The sequence below is a fragment of the Oncorhynchus keta genome, chromosome 25, assembly GCF_023373465.1.
Source record: "Oncorhynchus keta strain PuntledgeMale-10-30-2019 chromosome 25, Oket_V2, whole genome shotgun sequence".
NCBI lineage: Eukaryota > Metazoa > Chordata > Actinopteri > Salmoniformes > Salmonidae > Oncorhynchus > Oncorhynchus keta.
This window is the reverse complement of record NC_068445.1, coordinates 24,912,650-24,939,950: the sequence shown is the minus strand read 5'-3', so window position 1 is coordinate 24,939,950 and position 27,301 is coordinate 24,912,650. Positions and strand designations below refer to the sequence as shown.

Below are 27,301 nucleotides of genomic sequence, written 5' to 3'. Positions count from 1 at the left end.
AGCAACATCTCAAGACATCAGTCAGGAAGTTAAAGCTTGGTCATAAATGGGTCTTCCAAATGGACAATGACCCCAAGCATACTTCCAAAGTTCTGGCAAATTGGCTTAAGGACAACAACAACAACATTTACATTACATTTAAGTCATTTAGCAGACGCTCTTATCCAGAGCGACTTACAAATTGGTGCATTCACCTTATGACATCCAGTGGAACAGCCACTTTACAATAGTGCATCTAAATCTTTTAAGGGGGGGGGGGGTGAGAAGGATTACTTTATCCTATCCTAGGTATTCCTTAAAGAGGTGGGATTTCAGGTGTCTCCGGAAGGTGGTGATTGACTCCGCTGTCCTGGCGTCGTGGGGGAGTTTGTTCCACCATTGGGGGGCCAGAGCAGCGAACAGTTTTGACTGGGCTGAGCGGGAACTGTACTTCCTCAGTGGTAGGGAGGCGAGCAGGCCAGAGGTGGATGAACGCAGTGCCCTTGTTTGGGTGTAGGGCCTGATCAGAGCCTGGAGGTACTGAGGTGCCGTTCCCCTCACAGCTCCGTAGGCAAGCACCATGGTCTTGTAGCGGATGCGAGCTTCAACTGGAAGCCAGTGGAGAGAGCGGAGGAGCAGGGTGACGTGAGAGAACAAGTCAAGGTATTGGAGTGGCCATCACAAAGCCCTGACCTCAATCCTATAGAAAATGTGTGGCCAGAACTGAAAAAGCATGTGTGAGCAAGGAGGCCTGCCAACCTGACTCAGTTACACCAGCTCTGTCAGGAGGAATGGGCCAAAATTCACCTAACTTAGTGTGGGAAGCTTGTGGAAGGCTACCTGAAACGTTTGATCCATGTTAAACAATTTAAAGGCAATGCTACCAAATACTAATTGAGTGTATGTAAACTTCTGACCCAGTGGGAATGTGATGGAAGAAATAAAAGCTGAAATAAAGCATTCTCTCTACTATTATTCTGACATTTCACATTCTTAAAATAAATCGGCGATCCTAACTGACCTACAACAGGGAATTTTAACATTTACATACATTTACATTTAAGTCATTTAGCAGACGCTCTTATCCAGAGCGACTTACAAATTGGTGCATTCACCTTATGACATCCAGTGGAACAGCCACTTTACAATAGTGCATCTAAATCTTTTAAGGGGGGGTGAGAAGGATTACTTTATCCTATCCTAGGTATTCCTTAAAGAATAACTAGGATTAACTAGGATTGAATGTCAGGAATTGTGAAACTGAGTGTAAATGTATTTGGCTAAGGTGTATGTCAATTTCAGACTAAAACTGTACCACATCTACACGGGTGTTATCAGAGTTCTTGTGTTGACTTGTTATATTTCTAATTAACTTTAGATTTATAACTCCACAAATAAGTTTGTCTAATGAAGATGGAATTTACAACATGCAAAAACCATTCCCCACATTGGTATCTTGGTGTAACAGGTACTAACCAACTGTTTTATGTCACCATCCTCTAAATTAAGATGTATGTCAACCTCTTTAGCGTCCAGAATTTGTGCCAGATGAAGCTGGGAAACTGTTTCATGAGTTAGATTTTTTTATGCTACGAAGAAATGTAGTAGGCAAGAGTAAAAGTCGCTGGAGTTTTACGTCGTCACAATCAGCTGAGCGAGCGGAACTGTTACGTTGACGTATGACAACAAACTACTGTACTTAGCTATCGTTGAAGTACTGACATGTATAATTTAAAATGCTCCTTTATTTCAAGGATGATGCCTAGCTCCTAGACATGTCATAACATTTGCAGCCATTACTTGTGCGACTATGTTTATCTACGTTTTTGTTAGTAGCTTGAGTTAGCTGTCTTGCTAACATGTTCAGTTTGATGCATCCTGTAAACTTGTTTGTCTTTGCATTGTTGATGACAATACCCAATGCTATAGGCTCTTCATATGAGATCACAGTGGATGTCGGAAAGCCATCAGGACATCTGAAACATTTCTGGAGGAGCACTGGTTTCTGGTAGGATAATGCACCTTTTTGATTTAGTTTAGAGTCATATTTTGTGGCTATGCTACCTTCCATGGCTACTTTCTGTTAGTCAATTACCACTTTGCAACAGTGTTAAAACAAAATATTTGTAAAAAACGACCTTATTATTAAAATAAGGGCAGGATCACATGCAAAAAAGTATTTGTCATAGGCTATTTTGTATTCGTATTTATTTAGGACCCCCATTAGCAGCTACTCTTTCTGGGGTCCAACAACATTAAGGCAGTCAAAATATTACTATAACACTTTTCACAACGCATTAACTGTGTTCCCTCAGGCCATTACTCTACTATCGCATATCTACAATACCAAATCTGTTTGTAGAGGACGTTTTTATCGTGTGTATGTGTGTCTCTTCACTGTGCCCGCTGTTCCATAAGGTGTATTTCTGTTTTTTAAATCTGATTGACTTTGGTAAACACAGGGATTCCCTATGGGTGGCTCAATTTGCCCGACGACTCAGTTAATTGTAAACACATGCTTTCTTCCCCTCTCCAGCCCCCCTCTTCCACACACCCAGTCCAACCAGTATGACCTGAGCAGGGACCAGGAGCTGAACCTGGCCTACGTGGGCTCAGTCCCCCATGGGGGGATTCAGCAGGTTCGGATCCACTGGATGCTGGAGCTGATCACAGCACAGTGAGTATGGGGGTGCCTGCTTTAGGGCCTTGAGGTGGGTTAGTGAATCAAATATGTACATGTTAAGTGACCTTTGTATGTTGTATATTCCATTGTGATATGTTGCGTTAATCTAATTCAAAGTATTGTTTTGTAGCATTGACAAAGGAGAACTCCAGTACAACTTTAGCCAACTGGACCAGCTGATTGACCTCTTGTGGATAAATGGACTACTCCCAGGTACAGTACTTTCACCCACCTGATCTGGTGACTTTTATATATAAATATATATATATATTATAGTTGAAGTCAGAAGTTTGCATACACCTTAGCCAACTACATTTAACTCAGTGTTTCACAATTCCTGACATTTAATCCAGGTAAAAATCCTCTGTTTTAGGTCAGTTAGGATCACCACTATTTTAAGATTGTGAAATGTCAGAATAATAGTAGAGTGATTTATTTAAGCTTTTATTTCTTTCATCACATTCCCAGTGGGTCAGAAGTTTACATACATTCAATTAGTATTTGGTAGCATTGCCTTTGAATTGTTTAACTTGGGTCAAATTTGTCAGGTAGCCTTCCACAAGCTTCCCACAATTAGTTGGGTGAATTCTGTCCCATTCCTCCTGACAGAGCTGGAGTAACTGAGTCAGGTTGGCAGGCCTCCTTGCTCGCATACGCTTTTTCAGTTCTGCCCACAGGTTTTCTATGGGATTTGTGATGGCCACTCCAATACCTTGACTTTGTTGTCCTTAAGCCATTTTGCCACAACTTTGGAAGTATGCTTGGGGTTATTGCCCATTTGGAAGACCCATCAATATATCAACATAATTTTCCAACCTCATGATGCCATCTATTTTGTGAAGTGCACCAGTCCCTCCTGCAGCAAAGGACCCCCACAGCATGATGCTGCCACCTCCGTGCTTCACGTTTGGGATGGTGTTCTTCTGCTTGCGAGCATCCCCCTTTTTCCTCCAAACATAACGATGGTCATTATGGCCAAACAGTTCTATTTTTGTTCCATCAGACCAGAGGACATTTCTCCAAAAAGTACCATCTTTGTCCCCATGTGCAGTTGCAAACCATAGTCTGGCTTTTTTATTGCAGTTTTGGAGCAGTGGCTCTTCCTTGCTGAGCGGCCTTTCAGGTTATGTCGATATAGGACTCGTTTTACTGTGTAATTGTAGATACATTTGTACCCGTTTCCTCCAGCATCTTCACAGGATCCTTTGCTTTTGTTCTGGGATTGATTCTAGGAGACAGAACGTGTCTCCTTCCTGAGCGGTATGACAGCTGCATGGTCCTATGGTGTTTATACTTGCATACTATTGTTTGTACAGATGAACGTGGTACCTTCAGGCATTTGGAAATTGCTCCCAAGGATGAACCAGACTTGTGGTCTACATTTTTTTTTACTTTTTTTTTTTCTGAGGTCTTGGCTGATTTCTTTTTATTTTCCCATGATGTCAAGCAAAGAGGCACTGAGTTTGAAGGTAGGCCTTGAAATACATCCCCAGGTACACTTCCAATTGACTCAAATAATGTCAATTAGCCTATCAGAAGCTTCGAAAGTCATGATATCGTTTTCTGTAATTTTCCAAGCTGTTTAAAGGCACAGTCAACTTAGTGTATGTAAACTTCTGACCCACTGGAATTGTGATACAGTGAATTATAAGTGAAATAATCTGTCTGTAAACAATTGTTGGAAAAATTACTTGCGTTATGCACAAAGTAGATGTCCTAACTAACTTGCCAAAACTATGTTTTAACAAGAAATTTGTGGAGTGGTTGAAAAAACAGTTTTAATGACTCCAACCTAAGTGTATATAAAATTCTGACTTCAACTGTGTATATATATATCTTGTGACAGACCAGGAGGTTGGGTCAATACGTTTACACAGATCAGACACGGACAGAGTATGATTAGCTCTGTTTCATGGGTGTTTATTAAATAATAAATCAAAAGAAAAGGATAGTTCTCCCCAATGAGACCCTCTCCAGGATACCGTCTTCAACTACACAGAAGTCACCTTACTTCTCCCAGTCCTCCCCTGTGTGCTGCCCTTCTGGCAGCTTTATGGGGCTTGTACAGCTGGTTAGCAATCAGCCCTTGATTACTCAAGAACTCCCCAATCAGCCCGAATTAGTCCTGGGTGGAGAGCCCATCGAGACCTGGCACGTCCAGCAGATAGAGCCATTGTTGCTCCCTCCAGTAACCACGAGCACAACCGTTCCTTGATTTTAACTGGCGGCTTTATTCTGTAGTTTTAGTCAGAATTATCACCTTCCTTGAGAACTATAAAGTACCGTAAATGAAAAATACAATTAAGCACACTCTTACAACCTTATGTTACGAGTGACTTATTAGCTTGGTATCACACTGAAGTGCTTACATACATAACAGTTTAACCGGCGTTATAACGGGTTCAGATTAAACACATGAATAAAAGGAAAAAATACCTCATTGGCTGCTTATTACAGAAGGGAGGAAATCAAACTTCACACCTATTATTCCTGGCATGAATTCACACTTCATCCTAACATACACTCTTCAACCTTTATGAACTACACCGGATGACATGAAAACTTAGCTAACGCAGCGCAGGATTGCCTTCCCTCCAAAAATATGTTGCTACAATAATGATCCCCGTTACAACAGTATTAGCTACGTAGTTCCGCTTGTATTATCATTTCCCCCGCACAGCGGACACGTAAACAATTCAAACAAAAGACAATGACATAACCTGTAAGTCTAACTGTCAGTTACAGCCATCGTCTCATGATGTATACTCCGTCTGTCACCAGGCTTCAACGAGTCTCCCCCTGGTTGCTGACCTGCTTGTACGCTACTAAAAATGTACATAGATACATACATGCGTATGTATGTGTATGAATGTGTGTGTGTATGAATGTGTGTGTGTATATATATATATATATATATATAATACACTGCTCAAAAAAAAGGGCACACTTAGACAACACAATGTAACTCCAAGTCAATCACACTTCCTGTGAAATCAAACTGTCCACTTAGGAAGCAACACTGATTGACAATAAATTTCACATGCTGTTGTGCAAATGGAATAGACAACAGGTGGAAATTATAGGCAATTAGCAAGACACCCCCAATAAAGGAGTGGTTCTGCATGTGGTGACCACAGACCACTTCTCAGTTCCTATGCTTCCTGGCTGATGTTTTGGTCACTTTTGAATGCTGGCGGTGCTTTCACTCTAGTGGTAGCATGAGACGGAGTCTACAACCCACACAAGTGGCTCAGGTAGTGCAGCTCATCCAGGATGGCACATCAATGCGAGCTGTGGCAAGAAGGTTTGCTGTGTCTGTCAGCGTAGTGTCCAGAGCATGGAGGCGCTACCAGGAGACAGGCCAGTACATCAGGAGACGTGGAGGAGGCCGTAGGAGGGCAACAACCCAGCAGCAGGACCGCTACCTCCGCCTTTGTGCAAGGAGGAGCAGGAGGAGCACTGCCAGAGCCCTGCAAAATGACCTCCAGCAGGCCACAAATGTGCATGTGTCTGCTCAAGCGGTCAGAAACAGACTCCATGATGGTGGTATGAGGGTGGGGGTTGTGCTTACAGCCCAACACCGTGCAGGACGTTTGGCATTTGCCAGAGAACACCAAGATTGGCAAATTCGCCACTGGCGCCCTGTGCTCTTCACAGATGAAAGCAGGTTCACACTGAGCACATGTGACAGACGTGACAGAGTCTGGAGACGCTGTGGAGAACGTTCTGCTGCCTGCAACATCCTTCAGCATGACCGGTTTGGCGTTGGGTCAGTCATAGTGTGGGGTGGCATTTCTTTGGGGGGCCGCACAGCCCTCCATGTGCTCGCCAGAGGTAGCCTGACTGCCATTAGGTACCGAGATGAGATCCTCAGACCCCTTGTGAGACCATATGCTGGTGCGGTTGGCCCTGGGTTCCTCCTAATGCAAGACAATGCTAGACCTCATGTGGCTGGAGTGTGTCAGCAGTTCCTGCAAGAGGAAGGCATTGATGCTGTGGACTGGCCCGCCCGTTCCCCAGACCTGAGCACATCTGGGACATCAAATCAAATTTATTTATATAGCCCTTCGTACATCAGCTGATATCTCAAAGTGCTGTACAGAAACCCAGCCTAAAACCCCAAACAGCAAGCAATGCAGGTGTAGAAGCACAGTGGCTAGGAAAAACTCCCTAGAAAGGCCAAAACCTAGGAAGAAACCTAGAGAGGAACCAGGCTATGTGGGGTGGCCAGTCCTCTTCTGGCTGTGCCGGGTGGAGATTATAACAGAACATGGCCAAGATGTTCAAATGTTCATAAATGACCAGCATGGTCGTATAATAATAAGGCAGAACAGTTGAAACTGGAGTAGCAGCACGGTCAGGTGGACTGGGGACAGCAAGGAGTCATCATGTCAGGTAGTCCTGGGGCATGGTACTAGGGCTCAGGTCCTCCGAGAGAGAGAAAGAAAGAGAGAAGGAGAGAATTAGAGAACGCACACTTACATTCACACAGGACACCGAATAGGACAGGATAAGTACTCCAGACATAACAAACTGACCCTAGCCCCCCGACACAAACTACTGCAGCATAAGTACTGGAGGCTGAGACAGGAGGGGTCAGGAGACACTGTGGCCCCATCCGAGGACACCCCCGGACAGGGCCAAACAGGAAGGATATAACCCCACCCACTTTGCCAAAGCACAGCCCCCACACCACTAGAGGGACATCTTCAACCACCAACTTACCATCCCGAGACAAGGCTGAGTATAGCCCACAAAGATCTCCGCCATGGCACAACCCAAAGGGGGGCGCCAACCCAGACAGGATGACCACATCAGTGAATCAACCCACTCAGGTGACGCACCTGTAGTGTGGTTTTCCACTTTAATTTTGAGTGTGACTCCAAATCCAGACCTCCATGGGTTGATACATTTGATTTCCATTGATCATTTTTGTGTGATTTTGTTGTCAGCACATTCAACTATGTAAAGAAAAAAGTATTTAATAAGAATATTTCATTCATTCAGATCTAGGATGTGTGTGTGTGTGTGTATATATATATAAATAAATAAATGTGTGTATGTATGTATGTATGAGAGAGCATCCCAAACATGCTCATTGGCTTACATGTTTTGTGAGTATACAGGCCACGGAAGAACTGGGACATTTTCATATCCCAGGAATTGTGTACAGATCCTTGTGACATGGGGTTATGCATTATCATGCTGAAACATGAGGTGATGGCAACAGATGAATGGCATGACAATGGGCCTCAGGATCTCGTCACGGTATCTCTGTCCATTCAAATTGCCATTGATAAAATGCAATTGTGTTTGTTGTCCGTAGCTTATGCCAGCCCATACCATAACCCCACCACCAAGGGGCACTCTGTTCACAACATTGACATCAGCAAACTGCCCGTCCACACGACACAATACACGATGTCTACCATCTGCCCGGTACAGTTGATACCGGGATTCATCTGTGAAGAGCACACCTCTCCAGCGTGCCAGTGGCCATCGAAGGTGAGCATTTGGCCACTGAAGTTGGATACGACGCCGAATTGCAGTCATGTCAACACTCTGGTAAGGACGAAGAGCACGCAGATGAGCTTCCCTGACAGCTTGTGCAGAAATGATTCAGTTGCCCGGGTGATGGTCTCAGATGATCCCGCAAGTGAAGAAGCTGGATGTGGAGGTCCTAGGCTGGCGTGGTTACAAGTGGTCTGCAGTTGTGAGGCCGGTTGGACGTACTGCCAAATTCTCTAAAATGTCGTTTGAGGCGGCATATGGTAGAGAAATTAACATTAAATTCTCTTGCAGCAGATCTGGTGGACATGCCAATTGCATGCTCCCTCAACTTGAGACATCTGTGGCCTTGTGTTTCGTGACAAAACTGCACATTTTAGAGTGGCCTTTTATTGTACCCAGCACAAGATGCACCTGTGTAATGACCATGCTGTTTAATCAGTTTCTTGATATGCCATACCATTCAGGGGGATGGATTATCTTGGCAAAAGAGAAATGCTCAATAACAGGGATGTAAAAAAAAAATTGTGCACAACAGTTGAGAAAAATACACTTTTTGTGTGTATGGAAAATGTCTGGGATCTTATTTCAGCTCACGGAACCAAAACTTTACATGTTGCATTTATTTTTGTTCAGTATATGCTTTCTCAGTAGTATTTTATTTTTTGACTATGGTTCATATTGAGTTTTTTTTCTACTTGTTTGTTCCAGGTTTTGAATTGATGGGCAGTGTGAACAACTACTTCACCAACTTTGAAGACAAAATGCAGGTGGTGGAGTGGAGAAACCTGGTGCATCTCATTGCAAAGAGGTATATTGGTGAGTATACTGTTCAGTGATAGGTGAACACACAGTCACCTATGTATCCTTATGGATCATTCATATAAATGGTATACTCACTAACACTATTCCTCCTGAATTACAGAGAAGTATGGCTTGGGAAGTGTATCTCTGTGGAACTTTGAAACATGGAATGAACCGAACAATCATGACTTTGACAACGTCACTGTGTCTATCCAAGGTATAAAAAATGTCAAATATTCCCACAGGTGGCATCAGTCCTGTCCCATCATACTTTCTGTAAGGAATGAAAGAAAGCATAATATAATCTCATTTGATGAATAATAATTTGTATGTGGTCTGTATCTCAGTATCCACTAGAGGCTATTGGTCTGCTTCCACCTCCAGGGTTCCTGAACTACTATGATGCCTGTTCTGAGGGCCTGCGGGCTGCCAGTAGGGCCCTGCGCTTGGGCGGTCCAGGAGACTCCTGCCACACCCCACCACACTCCCCCTACTGCTGGGCTATGCTGCAGCACTGCTACAATGGCACCAATTTCTTCACTGGGGAGACAGGGGTGCGGCTGGACTACATCGCCCTGCACAAAAAGGTGGGCCTGGGACCGTGGTGTGTGTAAACTGCACACCTTCATTACTATGTTTGAACAATTACTCTGTCTGACTCTAGTCTCCTAACAAGAGAACAGTGCCTAATCCTGACAATTGAAGCACTCACAGTTTCAGGATGAAAACTGACTTGGACTTGTGAGACTCAGTTCAAGTTTAGGTTTTGCTTTCTTTCAGGGTGGAGGCTATTCGTTACCCATCATGGAACAGGAGATCCAGACAGTGAGAGAGATCCAGGAGCACTTCCCTCTCTTCCGAACTCTGCCAGTTTACAATGATGAGGCCGATCCATTGGTGGGCTGGTCCAAACCTCTGGCGTGGAGGGCTGATGTGACATATGCAGCCATGGTTGTCAAGGTATGAAACAGTTAACTGACTTGTCTGTTATCTGTCCTGATTGTTATCTCCTATGTCCATCAGGTTTGGGGTCAATTCCATTTAAATTCCAAACTTTCCTCATTGAAATGCATTGAGGAACATTGGAATTGGAATTTCAGTATACTGTGCTTATTGAATTGACTGTATTGAAATGGAATTGACCCCGAACCCTGCTGTCCACCAGGTGATCTCCCAACACCAGGACCTGCTGTTGTCTGACCAGAACAACACCATCAACTACACCCTGCTAAGCAATGACAATGCCTTTCTCAGCTACCACCCTCATCCGTTCACTCAGCGCACCTTGACGGCCCGCTTCCAGATCAACAACACCCAGCCCCCCCACGTCCAGCTGCTCAGGAAGCCTATACTGACCGTCATGGGGCTGCTTGCTCTGCTCGGTGAGGCTCTCTCCTGTAGTGACCGTCATGGGGCTGCTCGCTCTATTTATTTAACCAGGTAGGCCAGTTGAGAATAAGTTTTCATGTACAACTGCGACCTGGCCAAGATAGAGCAAAGCATAGTTACACATAAACAAATAATAATAAATAAGTAGTTATTTTCAATAGCTGTTGTCTTTTCTTGTAGTGATAAGGTATAGAACAGTTCTTGTTTTTTCCCACCAAATTTAGGTGGGACTTAATCTGTCTACCCAGATGTTCTAACTTTTTATGAAATTGTTTTGTTTTTTTATTATTGTTTTGCAAAAAGGAGAGACTCAAGTACTGTCTGAGGTTGTGGAGGTTGGGGGGACCGACAACAACACTGTGGGGATCCTTGCCAGCACCCATGACCCCCTCATGTCCTGGACCTCTGACAGCTGGCAAGCCACTGTGCTGATCTATAACAGCGATGACACCAGCACATCTACCACCACCGACCTCATTAGGGTGTCTCTCAAAGGATTCACAGGACAGCAAGGTGGGTGTTGACGAATGTCTGAATCAGGACTTAGTTTTACTTCATATGTAGAGTGCATTCAGAAAGAATTCAGACCTCTTCCATTTTTCCACATTGTTACGTTACAGCCTTATTCTAAAATGGATTGAATAAAAAATCCTAAATCTACACACAATACCCCATAATGACAAAGCGAAAAACAGATTTTTATAAGTCTTTGCAAATGTATAAAAATAAAATAAATAACATACCTTAGTACTTATGTAAATCAGACACTTTTCTATGAGACTCGAAATTGAGCTTAGGTGCATCCTGTTTCCATTGATCATCCTTGATATTTTTACAACTTGGAGTCCACTTGCTATATTACATTTATTGAACATGATTTGGAAAGGCACACATCTGTCTATATAAGGTTCCACAAAACAAAGCCATGAGGTCAAAGGAATTGTCTGTAGAGCTCCGAGAAAGGATTGTGTCGACACAGATCTGGGGAGGTGTACCAAAAAATGTCTGCAGCATGGAAGGTCCCCAAGAACAGTGGCCTCCATCATTCTTAAACGGAAGAAGTTTGGAACCACCAAGACTCTTCCTAGAGCTGGCCGCCTGGTCAAACTGAGCAATCGGAGGAGAAAGGCCTTGGTCAGGGAGGTGAAGAAGAATCCAATGGTCACTTTGACAGAGCTCCTCTGTGGAGATGGAGGAACCTTCCAGAAGGACAACCATCTGTGTAGCACTCCACCAATCAGGCTTTATGGTAGAGTGGCCAGACGGAAGCCACTCCTCAGTAAAAGGCACATGACAGCCTGCTTTGAGTTTTCCAAAAGACACCTAAAGACTCTCAGACCATGAGAAACATGATTCTCTGGTCTGATGAAACCAAGATTGAACTCTTTGGTCTAAATGCCAAGCGCCATGTCTGGAGGAAACCTGGCACCATCCCTACGGTGAAGCATGGTGGTGGCGGCATCATGCTGTAGGGACCTTTTTTAGTGGCAGGGACTGGGAGACTAGTCAGGATCGAGGCAAAGACGAACGGAACAAAGTACAGAGAGATCCTTGATGAAAACCTGCTCCAGAGTGCTCAGGACCTCAGACTGGGGCTAAGGTTCACCTTCCAACAGGACAACGACCCTAAGCACACAGCCAAGACAATGCAGGGAGTGGCTTCGGGACAAGTTTCTGAATGTTCTTGTGGTCCAGCCAGAATCCGGACTTTAACCTGATCAAACATCTCTGGAGAGACCTGAAAATATCTGTGCAGCAATGCTCCCCATCCAACCTGACAGAGCTTGAGAGGATCTGCAGAGAAACTCCCAAAATACAAGTGTACCAAGCTTGTAGCGTCATACCCAAGAAGTCCCAATGCTGTAATCGCTGCCAAAGGTGTGGAGTAAAGGGTCTGAATACTTATGTAAATGTGATGTCTCAGTTTAATTGTAATAAATGAGCAAACATTTCTAAAAACATTTTGTTTTATCATTATGGGGTATTGTGTGTATATTGACACAATAACAATTGAATACATTTTAGAATAAGTCTGTAACGTAACAAAATGTGGATAAAGTCAAGGAGTTTGAATACTTTCTGAAAGCACTGTATATAGTCAACCGTAAATTTTTCTTTGATGTTGCAAACAAAATTGCAGTTGGATTCAAATGTATTAGCAGTTCCGTAAGTATTGGATTTGAACTGTTAGTAGATGAGCAAAATAGTGACTTCAGCAGTTTCATGAATTGTGATTTTGACTTTAGGACTTGTGTATGTAACATATTACCTGGACAACAATGTGACCAACCCATCCCAGCTGTGGCAGAGCATGGGCAGCCCAGACTACCCCACAGCAGAGCAGTTCAGACAGCTGAGGAACATTGAGGTACAAAGAAAAACACCCTCTTCCATGAAAATAACATTTCTCTCAAATAACTAAGCTTGTATTTCAGTCAATCACATCATAAATTCCTCTTCTTTTTAAGTGACATCAATGTATGAACATGGTCAGTTTTTTATGGAATGAACTACAGCCATTGTAGCTGAGCTGAATGGTTTGTTGATTTAACCCTAGGATCCTCAGGTGGATGGACCTCTGCCCTTCCCTGCTGAAGGCATCCTGACCATGTGGGCCAAGCTCTATGTGCCCTCTGTCCTCCTCATACATGTGTGTGCCCAGCCCAAGGCCACACCAGACCAGGTCAGTGCCACCAGCTGACATGGGCTTTGATGACAGTATTATCCACACCTTGGTGATTAATTAATTTCTTAGGATGGTATTTTCAAACTGTCCTGTTAAATCATCAACACCCTAACTGTATTTTATTGATCTCCTATAAGGTGAATGGATTGCGATTCATCAGCATCACAAAAAGCCAAGTTATGATTGTGTGGAAAGATGATTGTGTAAATTCCAAGTAAGTACTTTTTTTTTGGGGGGGGGCTCTTCTACTTAGTGGTGAGTTGACATGTCTTATTTTTTTGTAGGTGCATTAAGACTTTTGAGGTGGAGTTCTCCAAAGACCAGGAAGAATTCAAGAGGGTAAACACCCGGGATACCATTTTCACGTCCTATGTATATTCACCAGGTAAAAATGGTTTAGAAAGTTAACTTTCTTTTGTGATCTTATGCAATAGTTGGCCTGTATTAAGCATTGTGGATTCACATTTGAAAATGTGTCATTTGATTACAGAAAACCTGGAGGTTAGTGGTAGCTACAGAGTACGAGCTGTGGACTACTGGGGAAGAACTGGAGAATATTCACTGACTGAGAAATATTCAGAGGAAAACTAAAATGTAACTAGTGTTTCCTACATGGCACCATGACTGATTGTACAAAAGCATATTTTGTTTGTAAAATTTTTACTTTCAGAAAATATAAATCAGCATTATTGACTTAGTCTGATATGTTTGTTTACATGGAATAATTTTTCCATACAAATATTTTGTAATTTCACAATCAATAAGTAAAACCACTTACCATTTTTGAATATTTTTTTAATGCTCATGAGACAGTGATAACATTACAATGCTCATGTTTTTCCCCTGGACAATGTACTCACCAAGCCAACTAAGTTTCTTTAAACTCTATTGTTGCGAACAGTGAATGAGCAATAACATAGTGGTGTTAATGTGATGTAGAGTCTACCTCCATTGGATTGGTGCAGGCGTCATGCTCAAATGTACAATTACTTTTATATACAGTACCACTCAAATGTTGACACCTACTACATTTTTACATTGTAGAATAATAGTGAAGGCAAACTATGAAAGAACACATATGGAATCATGTTGTCACCAAAAAAGTGTTAAAAATTTCAGAAGATTTTAGATTCTTCAAAGTTGCTGCATTTAACCTTCGACAGCTTTGCACACTTGGCATTCTCTCAACCAGCTTCACTTCACTTTAACATTTTTGGGTACTATATGATTCCATATGTGTTATTTCATAGTTTTGATGTCTTCTACAATGTAGAAAATAAAGTAGGTGTCCAAACTTTTGACTGGTACTGTACATGAGGGGCATAATATAATTTTTATATAAAAAAATCTTATGCGATTTCCCTCTTCAGTCATCAGTAAATATCTCTGTCCAAGCCAGCACGTTGTAGGGATCCCTTGGCAGCAGTTCCTTCATAGTAGACATTCAGCAAGCTCCTGTTGAGCAGAGAAAAATCAGAAGAGGGTCAACTGGGATGCTAAATTTGTTGGACATCCCAAAAATAAACATTTGCTTTAGTTGTACAAAGCACATTTATGCTGGTCATAAATATTTGTTGAGTAGGAGATGAGTTAAGTAACTCTCAGTGAATGTTTAAAGGCGGCACTCAGCATTTACAGTAATGCAGACAACACTGATCCTTCCTCTTTGATGGTGTAGTCCGGATTACTATAAAGCATTTCATAACAATTGTTGATGTAAGGGCTTTATAAATAAAATATGAAAAATGTAACCCATACCAGACTGCAGCACGGGCTCAAATTGTCCAGCCATGCAGATCTCTTCCTGCTTGGCGCGAATGCTCCTCTGGATGGCTGGTGGCAGGCCACGGGGGTTACGGGAGAATATCAGGGAGTAGCCATCCTCACAGCTTCCATCATCCTTCAGGGTACGGCAGGCATATGTGATGGCATAGTTGTCATAGTCGGTGTCAATCACCCAGTAGTTGTCACCTGAGAGAAGAGGAGAGTATTGTGAGTATCGTGCGCAGCTTACTAGTTGTTATTTCTGCATCTGTAAGTGTATTTGTGTATAACGGTATATTTAGTAGACGTACCTCCGCTGGACAGATAGCTGGCCAGGCCCTGGTAGTTCATGAACATCTTTCCAGGGGTGGTAGAGTCTGGCACAGTGTACTGGGCAGCCATGTCAGCGCACACAACCCAGAATCTGTAAATAGGGGAAAGTATTTCCAATCAACTTATCATAGATACAGTATTCATGTAAAATGGCTAAGTTACAAACATGTAGTAGATGTAAGGTTTTCAGTTTGACCCTTATACACAGATTTGGAAAGCCATGTTCCATTTAAGACTATTACTACTTTTAAGACTTACCATTTCATCAGAAATAACCTCCAGGCAGCTCTTACCCAAAAAGTGTGACACGTCCCTTGGAGGCGGCGACCATGGAGCCGTCGTCACCGATGGTGTACTCAGCTGAGATGTTGTCCTGGAGGAACAGTCCCTCAGGGTCCTTCTTCTGCAGAGCGTACCACTTCCCTGCGTACTGGAGCACACACAGATAAACTGGTTGGTTGAAGAGCCTTGCAGGTAGCCTAGGCAATTATTATTTCCTCCATACTGGAGCAGGAGTGTTGCAACTATTTTTCTAGCTGTGTACTGTGGCACTAGCACATAAAAACAGATGTAGGGCCTTGCAGGACAGTTTGGTCTTCTATAGAGGACTGTTTGTTTTACTCACTCTCTTGGGGTCAAAGTCCTCCTTGACATTGAAGCTGTCCACCACACAGGAGGCAGCCCAACTCTGCTCCAGACCCGCCAGGAGCACCACCACAAGGGCCAGCATATGGAAGTCCATTTCTAGAGAAGAGACAAATTCCATAAGTATAACTTCATATGTAATAAAAACAAAATCAATATTTTGATAAAGCACAATAGCTGGTCCTCTCAATTGGTAACTACATTTTTATAAAAAGCCCATAACATAAATTCACAGCAACATTTTAACATTCCCACGAAAAGTAGCAAAAACGTACCTTTTCAGGGACAAAGCAAGAGGTTAAGCTTCGATGAAGTTGCAGGTATGCGTTTCTCTTCTGTCTAGAATCCTTATATACACAAGGCACAGACGAGCTCACTGATTATATTTTCACATCTTGGTCCTAAGTGGAGGGTTAAATCTTAATCTATTACTAATCCAGTTAACAAAATCCTACCCAAAAACTGTTGCACTCTCCCATACACAATGAAATGGCTTTATGTAATTGTAGCAAGGGTATTTTCTAGTCTAAACACAGAGAAAGCATATCTAGGGAATTAGTTTACCTTAGCCAAGCCAAAGTACTGTTTACATATGGGCATGGCAATACCAAGGTATTAGATAGTTCTTTAGTGACATGGAAATAAATGACATGCATGTCTTATCAGTTGGTAACATATTCATTGAACAATGATTAATAATCAGGGATTGGATATCAAGTTCAGGCAGTTGAAGAGTAAACAATTATTCAATTGTAAGAATACATGCTTTATGAAATTAACAGTCCACGTGGGACTGTTAATGCCCCTGGGTTACATAACATGATCTGTTGCACCAGTTTGGTTCTGTAATCCCAGACAAAATGTTCTTGGACAGACCGCTGAAGCACATTATACAAGAGGGTTGACGCCAGGTGAAATGGGTGCATAAGTGTCATTTCTGAAAATTATTTCAGTGAGCAAAGCCATACATTGGATCATCCCTTGCTAATATATACTGTGCACTATAGATATAGTTGACAAATAAAGCATTTGTCTTTTTCTATAATTAACCACTTCTGTCATTGTTGCCTGGGGATGAGCTTGAATTACTGCGTCTTGGCACCTTTGGCTTTCGACCATGACAACACAGTTCCAGGTCAAGGGTCTGCTCCACTCCAGTCATGACAGCAAACCACAGTCGTCCTATTTACGTGCATGGCCATGACACAGAACAGTACGATCTTGTTTCATGTAATAATGTTTGTAATAATGGGGGGGGATCCATTATAGCATATCCATTACTCAAAAACAAAGGAAGTGTGACAAAAAAAAATAAGTTATTGAAGCAAGTGCAAGGAAAATGGAGAAAGGATGAAAGAATGATGATTCAAAGACAGAATAAATATTTACCATTTATTTATCAAGTAGCATGTATGACATTGTCATGAGGGTGTGTAACAAGGGTACAAACATTTAACTTTACTTACAATAGTGCATTTGTGATATTACAGTTGAATCCAAATAGCAAGCCATTATTTTATATGCCATGTAAATGACTACAAAAAACTATATTTGGTCTCCAGACCAAGTGAGGGTTTATCGGTTAGAGTGCACACGTCAGTAAAATAACTGTGCCGGAGAATTTTGGACCAAGTATATCCAGGAAAATAAGAGTGGAACAATACAGGAGCAGTGTGAAGAGCTTCACAGTAACTTCTCCCAGTGCCAGCTCATTTCAAAATGGACTCTTCACTGGCTGTAGTGAGAGACCAGAAAAAAAAGTAGGTGTCAAGTTTCTATACAGAAACAATCAAGTGTTGAATAAAATAAAGCAGCTGTTTTTACTGCCATATGTTGTTATTCAGGCTATTCCTATAGAACATGCAAAATACCTATTGATGGACCTATATCCAAGCATGCAAATGTGTTTACTTAAAAGGACAAACATGAGAGCAAATTTGCCAGTAATCTCTTAAAAACAAACATGGACGTTTACCTTCTGCTAGCGCCTTGGCAATTTTCTCTTGTTCTTCACGAACCTTCTTCTCCTCTTCCTCAATCCTTCTTTCCTCTGCAGCAATAGGCTTTAGTTCATCTGAAATTAATTTAGAGGGGGAGAGAGTGTTAAAATCAAAACTTAAAATGGAATTACTTCTGAAAAAAAAATCAAACACCATATGATAATCTATTTATGTTTACAACTATGAAGAATCCCATGTTATTGCAGGTTTTCAACAAGTTGGAGGTCAGTGTCTGCATGGCTTCAATGTTAAGGTTGCTAGTTCAGCTAACGTTAGTCTGTGGCCACAGTATAGGACATTTGTACTCTAACGTTAGTATGCCACCACCTGAGGCGTCCATACGGCATGCCGCCTGTCTGCACAGTGTGAGTCAATGCAAAACCTTTATTTAAGGTTCACAACTCACCATATCTCCTCTTGCCAAATACTATACCAGCTAACAAAGCTGAGTACCTTGCGGTCTGTAATGAGAAACAAATTACGCATATCAGACAGTATCACTCAGGCAATGATTTAACGCTAACATTAGACAAACGCTAGCTAATTCACGGGCTTTTTTATTTCACATTTATTTAACTAGGCAAGTCAGTTAAGAACAAATTCTTATTTACAATGACAGCCTACCCAGGCCAAATCCCAACGACACAGGGCCAATTGTGCACCGCCTTATGGGCCTCCCCATCACGGCCAGTTGTGATACAGCCTGGAATCGAACCAGGGTAGACCGCTGCGCCACTTGGTAGTCCACAACAACAATCTGCATGCAATGTCAAAACTGTCAGCTGATGCATAACATGCGCAAATGATTGCAGGTTTGGAAGTAATAGCTATGTGTTGAAAATGTAGCTAGCTAACGTTATTAATTATTCCAATAGCTAGGTTGTTAGTTAGCCAGCTGTCTAGTTTGGCAGAGGTCTCGGACAATGCAGCATTGTTATGCAACTTATTCGCTGCAAATTAGGAAACAATTCACGATTTATTTTTAAACAAAACTACTTTCAACAGCATGTTACACAAATGTGTTGCCACAAACCTTAATAAGCGGTGACACTGCCACTGGAGGGACCATTTTGCTGCTGGTTTGTGTTGGTTAGCCTGCTCCGAAATTTTGCACAACAACAGCACCAGAGGTCACTCTACTGATGAAAAGGATTGTGGGAAATTGCCGGTGTCTAATTTTGTTAGCGCTATCTGGAATCCTTGGGATGTCCCTCCCGTTAACCATAACCCTTACCTAACCTTAATCATGGATTAAACCATTGAAAATACTGTAATGAAACAGTCCCAATGATCCCATATAGCGTTACCAAAGCCACAATGTCAAAGACATTTCTATTTCAACAATGTCTCTTTTTAAAATCAATTTTTAAACCTAATCCTAACATCAACCACATTGCTAATTGTATGCCTAATCCTAACCTTACATTAAGACCAAAAACCTCATGTTTGTTGTTGTCATGAATTTTTACGATATGGACATTTAACTTTGTGGCTGTGATAACTAGTGAAACCCCCCTTCAAATTCACTCGTGGTTCATATGTTTTATAAAATTACAAAAAATATCTTAATTTTATCAAACTTTATAACCCTAAATTTCATAACCGAGTATTGAGCTAAATGTTCTAGATTATCAAGTGTGACTTATTAAAATCGTTCACCACCTTCTGCTCTATCAACACTAACCACAAGATGCCAGCAGCTGCAAGCTTTTGTGGGTCTTTGCTTCAGCCAGGTAGCAGGCTAATTGGGCAGGATCAGACAGATTAGTAGAGTATGGGATCTACTCCTGCTGTAGTGAATGTATTTGCTGCTACAGAAAGCTTATCATCATGGTAAAGTGTTCATACATTCCAAAGCCTATTTTAATGATGCAAAACATACCTTCACAATCAGTAGGTAAAATATGTTGTTTAGTTTTTCCATCTGGGATTTGGCCTCAATCTTGCTCGGCATGACAAATGAATGGCAGCAATTTACAACAACCCCTCTCTTCCTTTAGGCTTGGCCCAGCTTCCCCACCTGCCCAACTGTCCTTATGTCATGCTTCACGTAGTCATTGTTTTCAAAGCACTCCAAAGCCAGCTGCAGGTACTGAGGTAGAATAGTGATCAGGTCCACCTTGTTGAGCATGCTCCTGGCGAAAATCTGGAGGTCAGGTGTGGACACATTTACAACAACCCCTCTCTTTAGTTATTATGCTCACAGCCTCTGGAATAGCCTGCCAGAAAACCTGTGAGGGGGTGGGGGGGCTGAAACTGTGGACATATTTAAATCACATTGCGTTGCAAAATGTACACATCATTGCTTTATTAGTGAGTGACCATGTTTGCCTCTGCAGCAGTAATATAACGGCACATACAAAAATCATGTAGCATTATTTCTCTTTATTGAGCGTACAAGATATGATTGCAAAATCAAATCTCATTAAAGCTCCATGTTATTCAAGTGTTCAAAAAATACAAATAAAAACTGAGAAGCAGCATGTGACATAAAGGACATTAAGCAAAGTAGAAAGTGTTTAAATCATTAAATGCATAAAAATATATATAAAAAAGGAGCAAATAGAATCAACTTGACCTGACAGGGCAAGTTGCTCCATAGCTGTGGAGCTCTTTATGACAATGCACTGTCTATATGGTATTGTTAACAGGCCTACCTTTTGGGGGAGAAGCACTCTCATTTGATAATATGTGTGAAGTGCAGGGGTAGAAATGGAGAAAGAAAATCACTCCTGTATCCCTCCAATGTAAAATCTATGAATTCAATGTGAAATGCAACATTTTACATCGCAAAACGTTTTCACGTCCAGAACCCCCTTCCCCCAGACTCCCTCCCATTTCCACCCCTGGGGAAGCATATCTGATGGGTAAGACAAAAGGGTGCATGGGTTTTCAGCAATTTCAAAGTTAACATTACTTTATTCAACCCGATACTATATATGTTGCCAATGTAAGAAAGATCAGGCAGATATTGTGTCTTATAGAGTCCTAAACAGTTAGCTGTAGCATCATGTAGTGTGTCCAACTCCACAACAAAGTGAGATCTTCATTGCTGTCCTTTTGGCAAACCTAATTTTCCCCCGGTTCTTCATGTTTGCGGTGTACTCGTGGGATTTCAGTTTGGCGTAGTAGTCTGAGAACTTGTTGAAGAGGATGGAGATGGGTAGTCCGTTCAGTATGATTCCAAAGGAAATACAGAAGAAAGCAAAGAGACGCCCCAGGATGGTCTCTGGATACATGTCTCCATAGCCCACGGTGGAGATGCTGACCTGGAGGGCAGAAATTACAAGAGTTATGGAACTTGAACCCCTTTCACAGGGAAAATGTAAAAGTGTTATCTGTCCCACTTCAGTCACGACTTAAGAAATTCTTATCATACCCTTTCAGAAAGATATATACAGGGCCTAATAGTGGCCTGACTTTATGTCCAGAATGTTGATCATAATTAAGCACATACGGCATGCTTCATGTGAACAGGCATGGACATGGACAGATACACATATTCTAATGGAGGTGCGCTGACCTAAGGTCCACCCTGTAATAGCATTATAGTATTAAGACACTATCCAGGAACCATATAAACCATCCATTTAAATCATGTCAGGCCATGCAGTTCATATGAAACAGTTACTGGTACTTTGATCAGTGTTTAAGCTTATCATTCAGTTAGTGGCCACTGACAGCCATTAGTACACAGTGCAGTAGGTAGTATTGTGAGGTGACTACAGAGCGAGCCATAGACCAGACACACTACAGACCTGAAGCCAGACCTGAGCCTCCCTGCATCATCGCTGGAAGATCACCAGAAATAAAGCTGAATATAAAGCTACAGAGAATGAAAGTTTGACTTTTAAAAAACTCCTAACGGTCTATTGTGAACTAATATACTTACAGCAGCCCACCACCATGCATGGGGGATGCTTGTGAAGTTGGTTTGGGGCACGTCATGCTCCACAGTGTAGACCATGGCAGAGAAGGCGAAGATTCCCATGGCAATGAAGAGGAAGAGGCAGCCCACCTGCTGGTAGCACTGGCGGAGTGTGAAGCCAAACGCCCTCAGTCCGGTGGAGTGGCGCGCCAGCTTCAAGATACGAAATATACGCATCAGCCGCATAATCCGCAACACCTGGCCCAGCTTCCCCACCTGCCCAACTGTCCTCATGTCGTGTTCGTGCTTCACATAGTCATTGTTTTCAAAGCACTCCAAAGCCAGCTGCAGGTACTGAGGTAGAATAGCGATCAGGTCCACCGTGTTGAGCATGCTCCTGGCGAAAGTCTGGAGGTCAGGTGTGGACACCAGCCTGAGCAGATACTCCATGGTGAAAAAAGCAATGCACAGAGACTCCACAAATTCACAGTAGGTCTTCCCGCTCAATTGGCCAGAGGGAGTCTTGTACTGCATATCCTCTACTGTGTTGAGTGTCATTGCCACCAGGGATACCAGGACAAACAGGCTGGAGACCAAGGCCATGAGCTTGGCAGGGACAGATGAGAAAGGTTTTTCCATTAGGTTCCAGATCACTCTGCGGTTATGGCCCATGAACATGTCCTGAAACAGCTCCTCATTCTCCTCGATCTCCACCTCGGCCTCCAGCTCTCTCTGGATGTTCAGCTGCTCGTTTATTTCGTCCTGTCGCTCCTCAAAGGAAATCCGGCAGCAGCGGTGGGTGTTCTTGATCCTCACACCCCAGTAGTTGATCTCCTCCAGAAAGTTTCTGGGACACAGCTCATCTTTTATCCACAGCACCCCAGTTCTGTAGAAGGTGAAGATGTTGTTGAAAATCTCTGGGTCCCTGTCGAAGAAGTACTCATTTTTCTTGACTTGGTAATCGTCACACAGGTCCAGTTTCTTGTTGTGGTCTGTATAGGTGGCAAGCCGCCCTATCCTAGTTTTGGGGTACCTGGCCGCCAACCGGTAAGCTATCTGATAGGACTTTCCCCCAACATTGATGTTGAGATTGTAATTCTTGGTGGGTGAAGCCAGCCTTGAAAGAAGAGCCAAAGGCTTCTCATCTTCCTCATCCTCATACTCAGAGTAGATGTCATAAATGTCCTTGCTCAGTTCCTGCATGGAATTCCACTCTTTTATACAGCTGTCCTTGGTGAATGGAAGGGTGCTGTCTTCTGAGGGTCTTCTAAGTTCAGCACTAGGCCCGGTGACTTTGTAGTTAGGGAAGAGGCTCTGCCTCCTGTTCCAAAGGTTGAGCATCCTCCCGGTGCTTCCCATGTCGTTGCCTTCCGTGGGCTATACAGCAGACGGCAGATTGAAATCTGGGAGCATTACTGTTCTACTTTAATACCCCCCTCTGATTAAGCACATGCAGAGGATGTTAGCGGGATGCATTGCGTGCCACGGCCCCATCAATGATGCTGACAGAGGATCCATGTGCTTACAGAATATTTACATACCATTATCCCCTCCCAAGCTCCTCTGGCCCTGTGTGTAATGTAAGTGCTTTAATGTGTTTGGACCCCAGGAAGAGTGGGGATCCCTAATAAATACACATATGTCTGTCAGTGAACACACTTCATCAACTCACTTCCTTAGAGTCTGTAAACAAGTCTGTATACGGTATGTGTCATCAAACTGAGTATATGAAGACAAACTGATACATGAACTCTCCCCTTCATGAATTCATCAATAGGTTTTCTGTAGTGTTGTTTTGGGCAGATTAAGGACTGCCGTTACCTCAACTGCATCCTTGTCAACTGATCAAATCAAATCAAATTTTATTTGTCACATACACATGGTTAGCAGATGTTAATGCGAGTGGAGCGAAATGCTTGTGCTTCTAGTTCCGACAATGCAGTAATAACCAACGAGTAATCTAACCTAACAATTCCAAAACTACTACCTTATACACACAAGTGTAAAGGGATAAAGAATATGTACATAAAGAGATATGAATGAGTGATGGTACAGAAGGGCATAGGCAAGATGCAGTAGATGGTATCGACTACAGTATATACATATGAGATGAGTAATGTAGGGTATGTAAACAAAGTGGCATAGTTTAAAGTGGCTAGTGATACATACAGCGGGGAGAAAAAATATTTGATACAATGCCGATTTTACAGGTTTTCCTAGTTACAAAGCATGTATAGGTCTGTAATTTTTTATCATAGGTACACTTCAACTGTGAGTGTTGAGACGGAATCTAAAACAAAAATCCAGAAAATCACATTGTATGATTTTTAAGTCATTGATTTGCATTTTATTGCATGACATAAGTATTTGATCACCTACCAACCAGCAAAAATTCTGTCTCTCACAGACCTGTTCGTTTTTCTTTAAGAACCCCTCCTGTTCTCCACTCATTACCTGTGTGAACTGCACCTGTTTGAACTCGCTACCTGTATAAAAGACACCTGTCCACACACTCAATCAAACAGACTCCAACCTCTCCACAATGGCCAAGATCAGAGAGCTGTGTAAGGACATCAGGACTAAAATTGTAGACCTGCACAAGGCTGGGATGGGCTACAGGACAATAGGCAAGCAGCTTGGTGAGAAGGCAACAACTGTTGGCGCATTTATTAGAAAATGGAAGAAGTTCAAGATGACGGTCAATCACCCTTGGTCTGGGGCTCCATGCAAGATCTCACCTCGTGGGGCATCAATGATCATGAGGAAGGTGAGGGATCAGCCCAGAACTACACGGCAGGACCTGATCAATGACCTGAAGTGAGCTGGGACCACAGTCTCAAAGAAAACCATTAGGAACACACTACGCCGTCATGGATTAAAATCCTGCAGCGCACGCAAGGTCCCCCTGCTCAAGCCAGCGCATGTCCAGGCCCGTCTGAAGTTTGCCAATGACCATCTGGATGATCCAGAGGAGGAATGGGAGATGGTCATGTGGTCTGATGAGACAAAAATAGAGCTTTTTGGTCTAAACTCCACTCGCCGTGTTTGGAGGAAGAAGAAGGATGAGTACAACCCAAAGAACACCATCCCAACCGTGAAGCACGGAGGTGGAAACATCATTCTTTGGGGATGCTTTTCTGCAAAGGGGACAGGACAGCTGCACCGTATTGAGGGGAGGATGGATGGGGCCATGTATCGCGAGATCTTGGCCAACAACCTCCTTCCCTCAGTAAGAGCATTGAAGATGGGTCGTAGCTGGGTCTTCCAGTATGACCATGACCCGAAACACACAGCCAGGGCAACTAAGGAGTGGCTCCGTAAGAAGCATCTCAAGGTCCTGGAGTGGCCTAGCCAGTCTCCAGACCTGAACCCAATAGAAAATCTTTGGAGGCAGCTGAAAGTCCGTATTGCCCAGCGACAGCCTCGAAACCTGAAGGATCTGGAGAAGGTCTGTATGGAGGAGTGGGCCAAAATCCCTGCTGCAGTGTGTGCAAACCTGGTCCAGAACTACAGGAAATGTATGATCTCTGTAGTTGCAAACAAAGGTTTCTGTACCAAATATTAAGTTCTGCTTTTCTGATGTATCAAATACTTATGTCATGCAATAAAATGCAAATTAATTACTTAAAAATCATACAATTTGATTTTCTGGATTCTGGTTTTAGATTCCGTCTCTCACAGTTGAAGTGTACATATGATAAAAATTACAGACCTCTACATGCTTTGTTAATAGGAAAACCTGCAAAATCGGCAGTGTATCAAATACTTGTTCTCCCCACTGTATCTATTACATATTACTGATACTGCTGAGCACATGCGTTCATGAACGCTGGCCAAGCACTGCTCCAATTGAGTAATCTAGGTGTAGGCTAATCCATTGTCTCTTAAGAATGTAAAGATTAGGTGATAGTTTCTTTAGGCTTAGGGGACAAATTAAGAATTTGAATTAATGAATCTCCAACGAGGGGATTTTTGTATTCTCTTGCGATACAATACATTCATTTTGGTTTTCACATAATTCCAGAAAATAGTCTGAATGTTATTGTTAATTGTTTATTGCCAGATTGTAATGACACAGAGACCTCTGTGCTGCAGGAGAACAAAGAGGGTGTGGGGGTGTTTAAAGAGGATAAGGACTTTAAGACGTTAACATGCTTCCTGTCAGAGTGGACAACAGGTGTCTGTGGTCTCTCTTAGCCTATTAGAATCAAGGCCACAAGCTCACTTTGACATATATTCAATTACATGAATTATGTTACTACACATGGAGAACAATTATATACAATAACACTGACAAGAATATAGTGATGGTGATCGTAGAGGAGATATTCATTCTATAAAAGAACTCAACAGCCATTTTATTGTCTGACATAACTTGGCTTGGAAAATGAATCCTCTTATAGGATATCAGATTATTGACTTGCTGATTAAAAGGTCTACACACAGATCCAGTCAAACACTTGTACTGGGCCTGTTTCTCCTCTGTTCCCATACCAGTCTATTGTTTTGTTTCTTCTCTGTTTCTCCTCTGTTTCTCCTCTGTTCCCATACCAGTCTATTGTTTTGTTTCTCCTCTGTTTCTCCTCTGTTCCCATACCAGTCTATTGTTTTGTTTCTCCTCTGTTTCTCCTCTGTTCCCATACCAGTCTATTGTTTTGTTTCTCCTCTGTTCCCATACCAGTCTATTGTTTTGTTTCTCCTCTGTTTCTCCTCTGTTCCCATACCAGTCTATTGTTTTGTTTCTCCTCTGTTTCTCCTCTGTTCCCATACCAGTCTATTGTTTTGTTTCTCCTCTGTTCCCATACCAGTCTATTGTTTTGTTTCTCCTCTGTTTCTCCTCTGTTCCCATACCAGTCTATTGTTTTGTTTCTCCTCTGTTCCCATACCAGTCTATTGTTTTGTTTCTCCTCTGTTTCTCCTCTGTTCCCATACCAGTCTATTGTTTTGTTTCTCCTCTGTTCCCTCCAGTCTATTGTTTTGTTTCTCCTCTGTTCTGTTCCCATACCAGTCTATTGTTTTGTTTCTCCTCTGTTCCCATACCAGTCTATTGTTTTGTTTCTCCTCTGTTTCTCCTCTGTTCCCATACCAGTCTATTGTTTTGTTTTTTGTTTCTCCTCTGTTCTACCAGTCTATTGTTTTGTTTCTCCTCTGTTCCCATACCAGTCTATTGTTTTGTTTCTCCTCTGTTTCTCCTCTGTTCCCATACCAGTCTATTGTTTTGTTTCTCCTCTGTTCCCATACCAGTCTATTGTTTTGTTTCTTCTCTGTTTCTCCTCTGTTTCTCCTCTGTTCCCATACCAGTCTATTGTTTTGTTTCTCCTCTGTTCCCATACCAGTCTATTGTTTTGTTTCTCCTCTGTTTCTCCTCTGTTTCTCCTCTGTTCCCATACCAGTCTATTGTTTTGTTTCTCCTCTGTTCCCATACCAGTCTATTGTTTTGTTTCTCCTCTGTTTCTCCTCTGTTTCTCCTCTGTTCCCATACCAGTCTATTGTTTTGTTTCTCCTCTGTTCCCATACCAGTCTATTGTTTTGTTTCTCCTCTGTTTCTCCTCTGTTCCCATACCAGTCTATTGTTTTGTTTCTCCTCTGTTCCCATACCAGTCTATTGTTTTGTTTCTCCTCTGTTTCTCCTCTGTTCCCAT

General features: G+C 42.5%; 3 protein-coding genes across 4 annotated transcripts; 1 reads left to right on the top strand and 2 right to left on the bottom strand.

The window, feature by feature from the left end:
- The first annotated feature begins 1,591 nt into the window (after window positions 1–1,591).
- Window positions 1,592–14,596, top strand: idua (alpha-L-iduronidase). Of its 2 annotated transcripts, XM_035736279.2 has the most exons (15): window positions 1,592–1,656; window positions 1,909–1,987; window positions 2,516–2,656; window positions 2,793–2,875; window positions 8,882–8,989; window positions 9,096–9,191; window positions 9,359–9,561; window positions 9,755–9,934; window positions 10,140–10,356; window positions 10,667–10,876; window positions 12,610–12,731; window positions 12,921–13,046; window positions 13,187–13,263; window positions 13,334–13,434; window positions 13,540–14,596. In XM_035736279.2, exons 3-15 carry the CDS (start codon window positions 2,634–2,636, stop codon window positions 13,638–13,640), a joined length of 1,647 nt encoding a protein of 548 aa, XP_035592172.1. In that variant the 5' UTR covers window positions 1,592–1,656; window positions 1,909–1,987; window positions 2,516–2,633; the 3' UTR covers window positions 13,641–14,596. The 2 variants fall into 2 exon arrangements, with proteins under 2 accessions (XP_035592172.1, XP_035592171.1); XM_035736278.2 differs by lacking the exon at window positions 1,592–1,656 and having other exon boundaries at window positions 1,663–1,987.
- LOC118358442 (purpurin-like) lies at window positions 14,355–16,389 on the bottom strand. Its single transcript, XM_035736277.2, has 6 exons — window positions 16,067–16,389; window positions 15,772–15,890; window positions 15,440–15,576; window positions 15,125–15,237; window positions 14,808–15,020; window positions 14,355–14,504 (listed from the first exon to the last, which is right to left on the bottom strand). The coding sequence occupies exons 2-6, from the start codon at window positions 15,886–15,888 to the stop codon at window positions 14,494–14,496; spliced, it is 591 nt and encodes a 196-aa protein (XP_035592170.1). The 5' UTR covers window positions 15,889–15,890; window positions 16,067–16,389; the 3' UTR covers window positions 14,355–14,493.
- A 3,703-nt stretch (window positions 16,390–20,092) lies between these two features.
- Window positions 20,093–23,132, bottom strand: LOC118357938 (potassium voltage-gated channel subfamily V member 2-like). Its single transcript, XM_035735247.2, has 2 exons — window positions 21,684–23,132; window positions 20,093–21,060 (listed from the first exon to the last, which is right to left on the bottom strand). The coding sequence occupies exons 1-2, from the start codon at window positions 23,016–23,018 to the stop codon at window positions 20,800–20,802; spliced, it is 1,596 nt and encodes a 531-aa protein (XP_035591140.1). The 5' UTR covers window positions 23,019–23,132; the 3' UTR covers window positions 20,093–20,799.
- Between the last annotated feature and the right edge of the window lie 4,169 nt (window positions 23,133–27,301).

Bases quoted from the DNA above. Each gene is read 5' to 3' on its own strand.
- LOC118358442 (XM_035736277.2), bottom strand. From the start codon at position 15,888: ATGGACTTCCATATGCTGGCCCTTGTGGTGGTGCTCCTGGCGGGTCTG. The intron at 15,577-15,771 runs GTGAGTAAAACA...TGTGTGCTCCAG, and splicing joins AGGACTTTGACCCCAAGAGA to TACGCAGGGAAGTGGTACGC. The intron at 15,021-15,124 runs GTACGTCTACTA...CTCTTCTCTCAG, and splicing joins CAGCTATCTGTCCAGCGGAG to GTGACAACTACTGGGTGATT.
- idua (XM_035736278.2), top strand. From the start codon at position 1,839: ATGTTCAGTTTGATGCATCCTGTAAACTTGTTTGTCTTTGCATTGTTG. The intron at 9,935-10,139 runs GTATGAAACAGT...GCTGTCCACCAG, and splicing joins ATGCAGCCATGGTTGTCAAG to GTGATCTCCCAACACCAGGA. The intron at 10,357-10,666 runs GTGAGGCTCTCT...TTTTGCAAAAAG, and splicing joins GGGGCTGCTTGCTCTGCTCG to GAGAGACTCAAGTACTGTCT.
- LOC118357938 (XM_035735247.2), bottom strand. From the start codon at position 23,018: ATGGGAAGCACCGGGAGGATGCTCAACCTTTGGAACAGGAGGCAGAGC. The intron at 21,061-21,683 runs GTAAGTATATTA...TCTGCCCTCCAG, and splicing joins ATGCATGGTGGTGGGCTGCT to GTCAGCATCTCCACCGTGGG.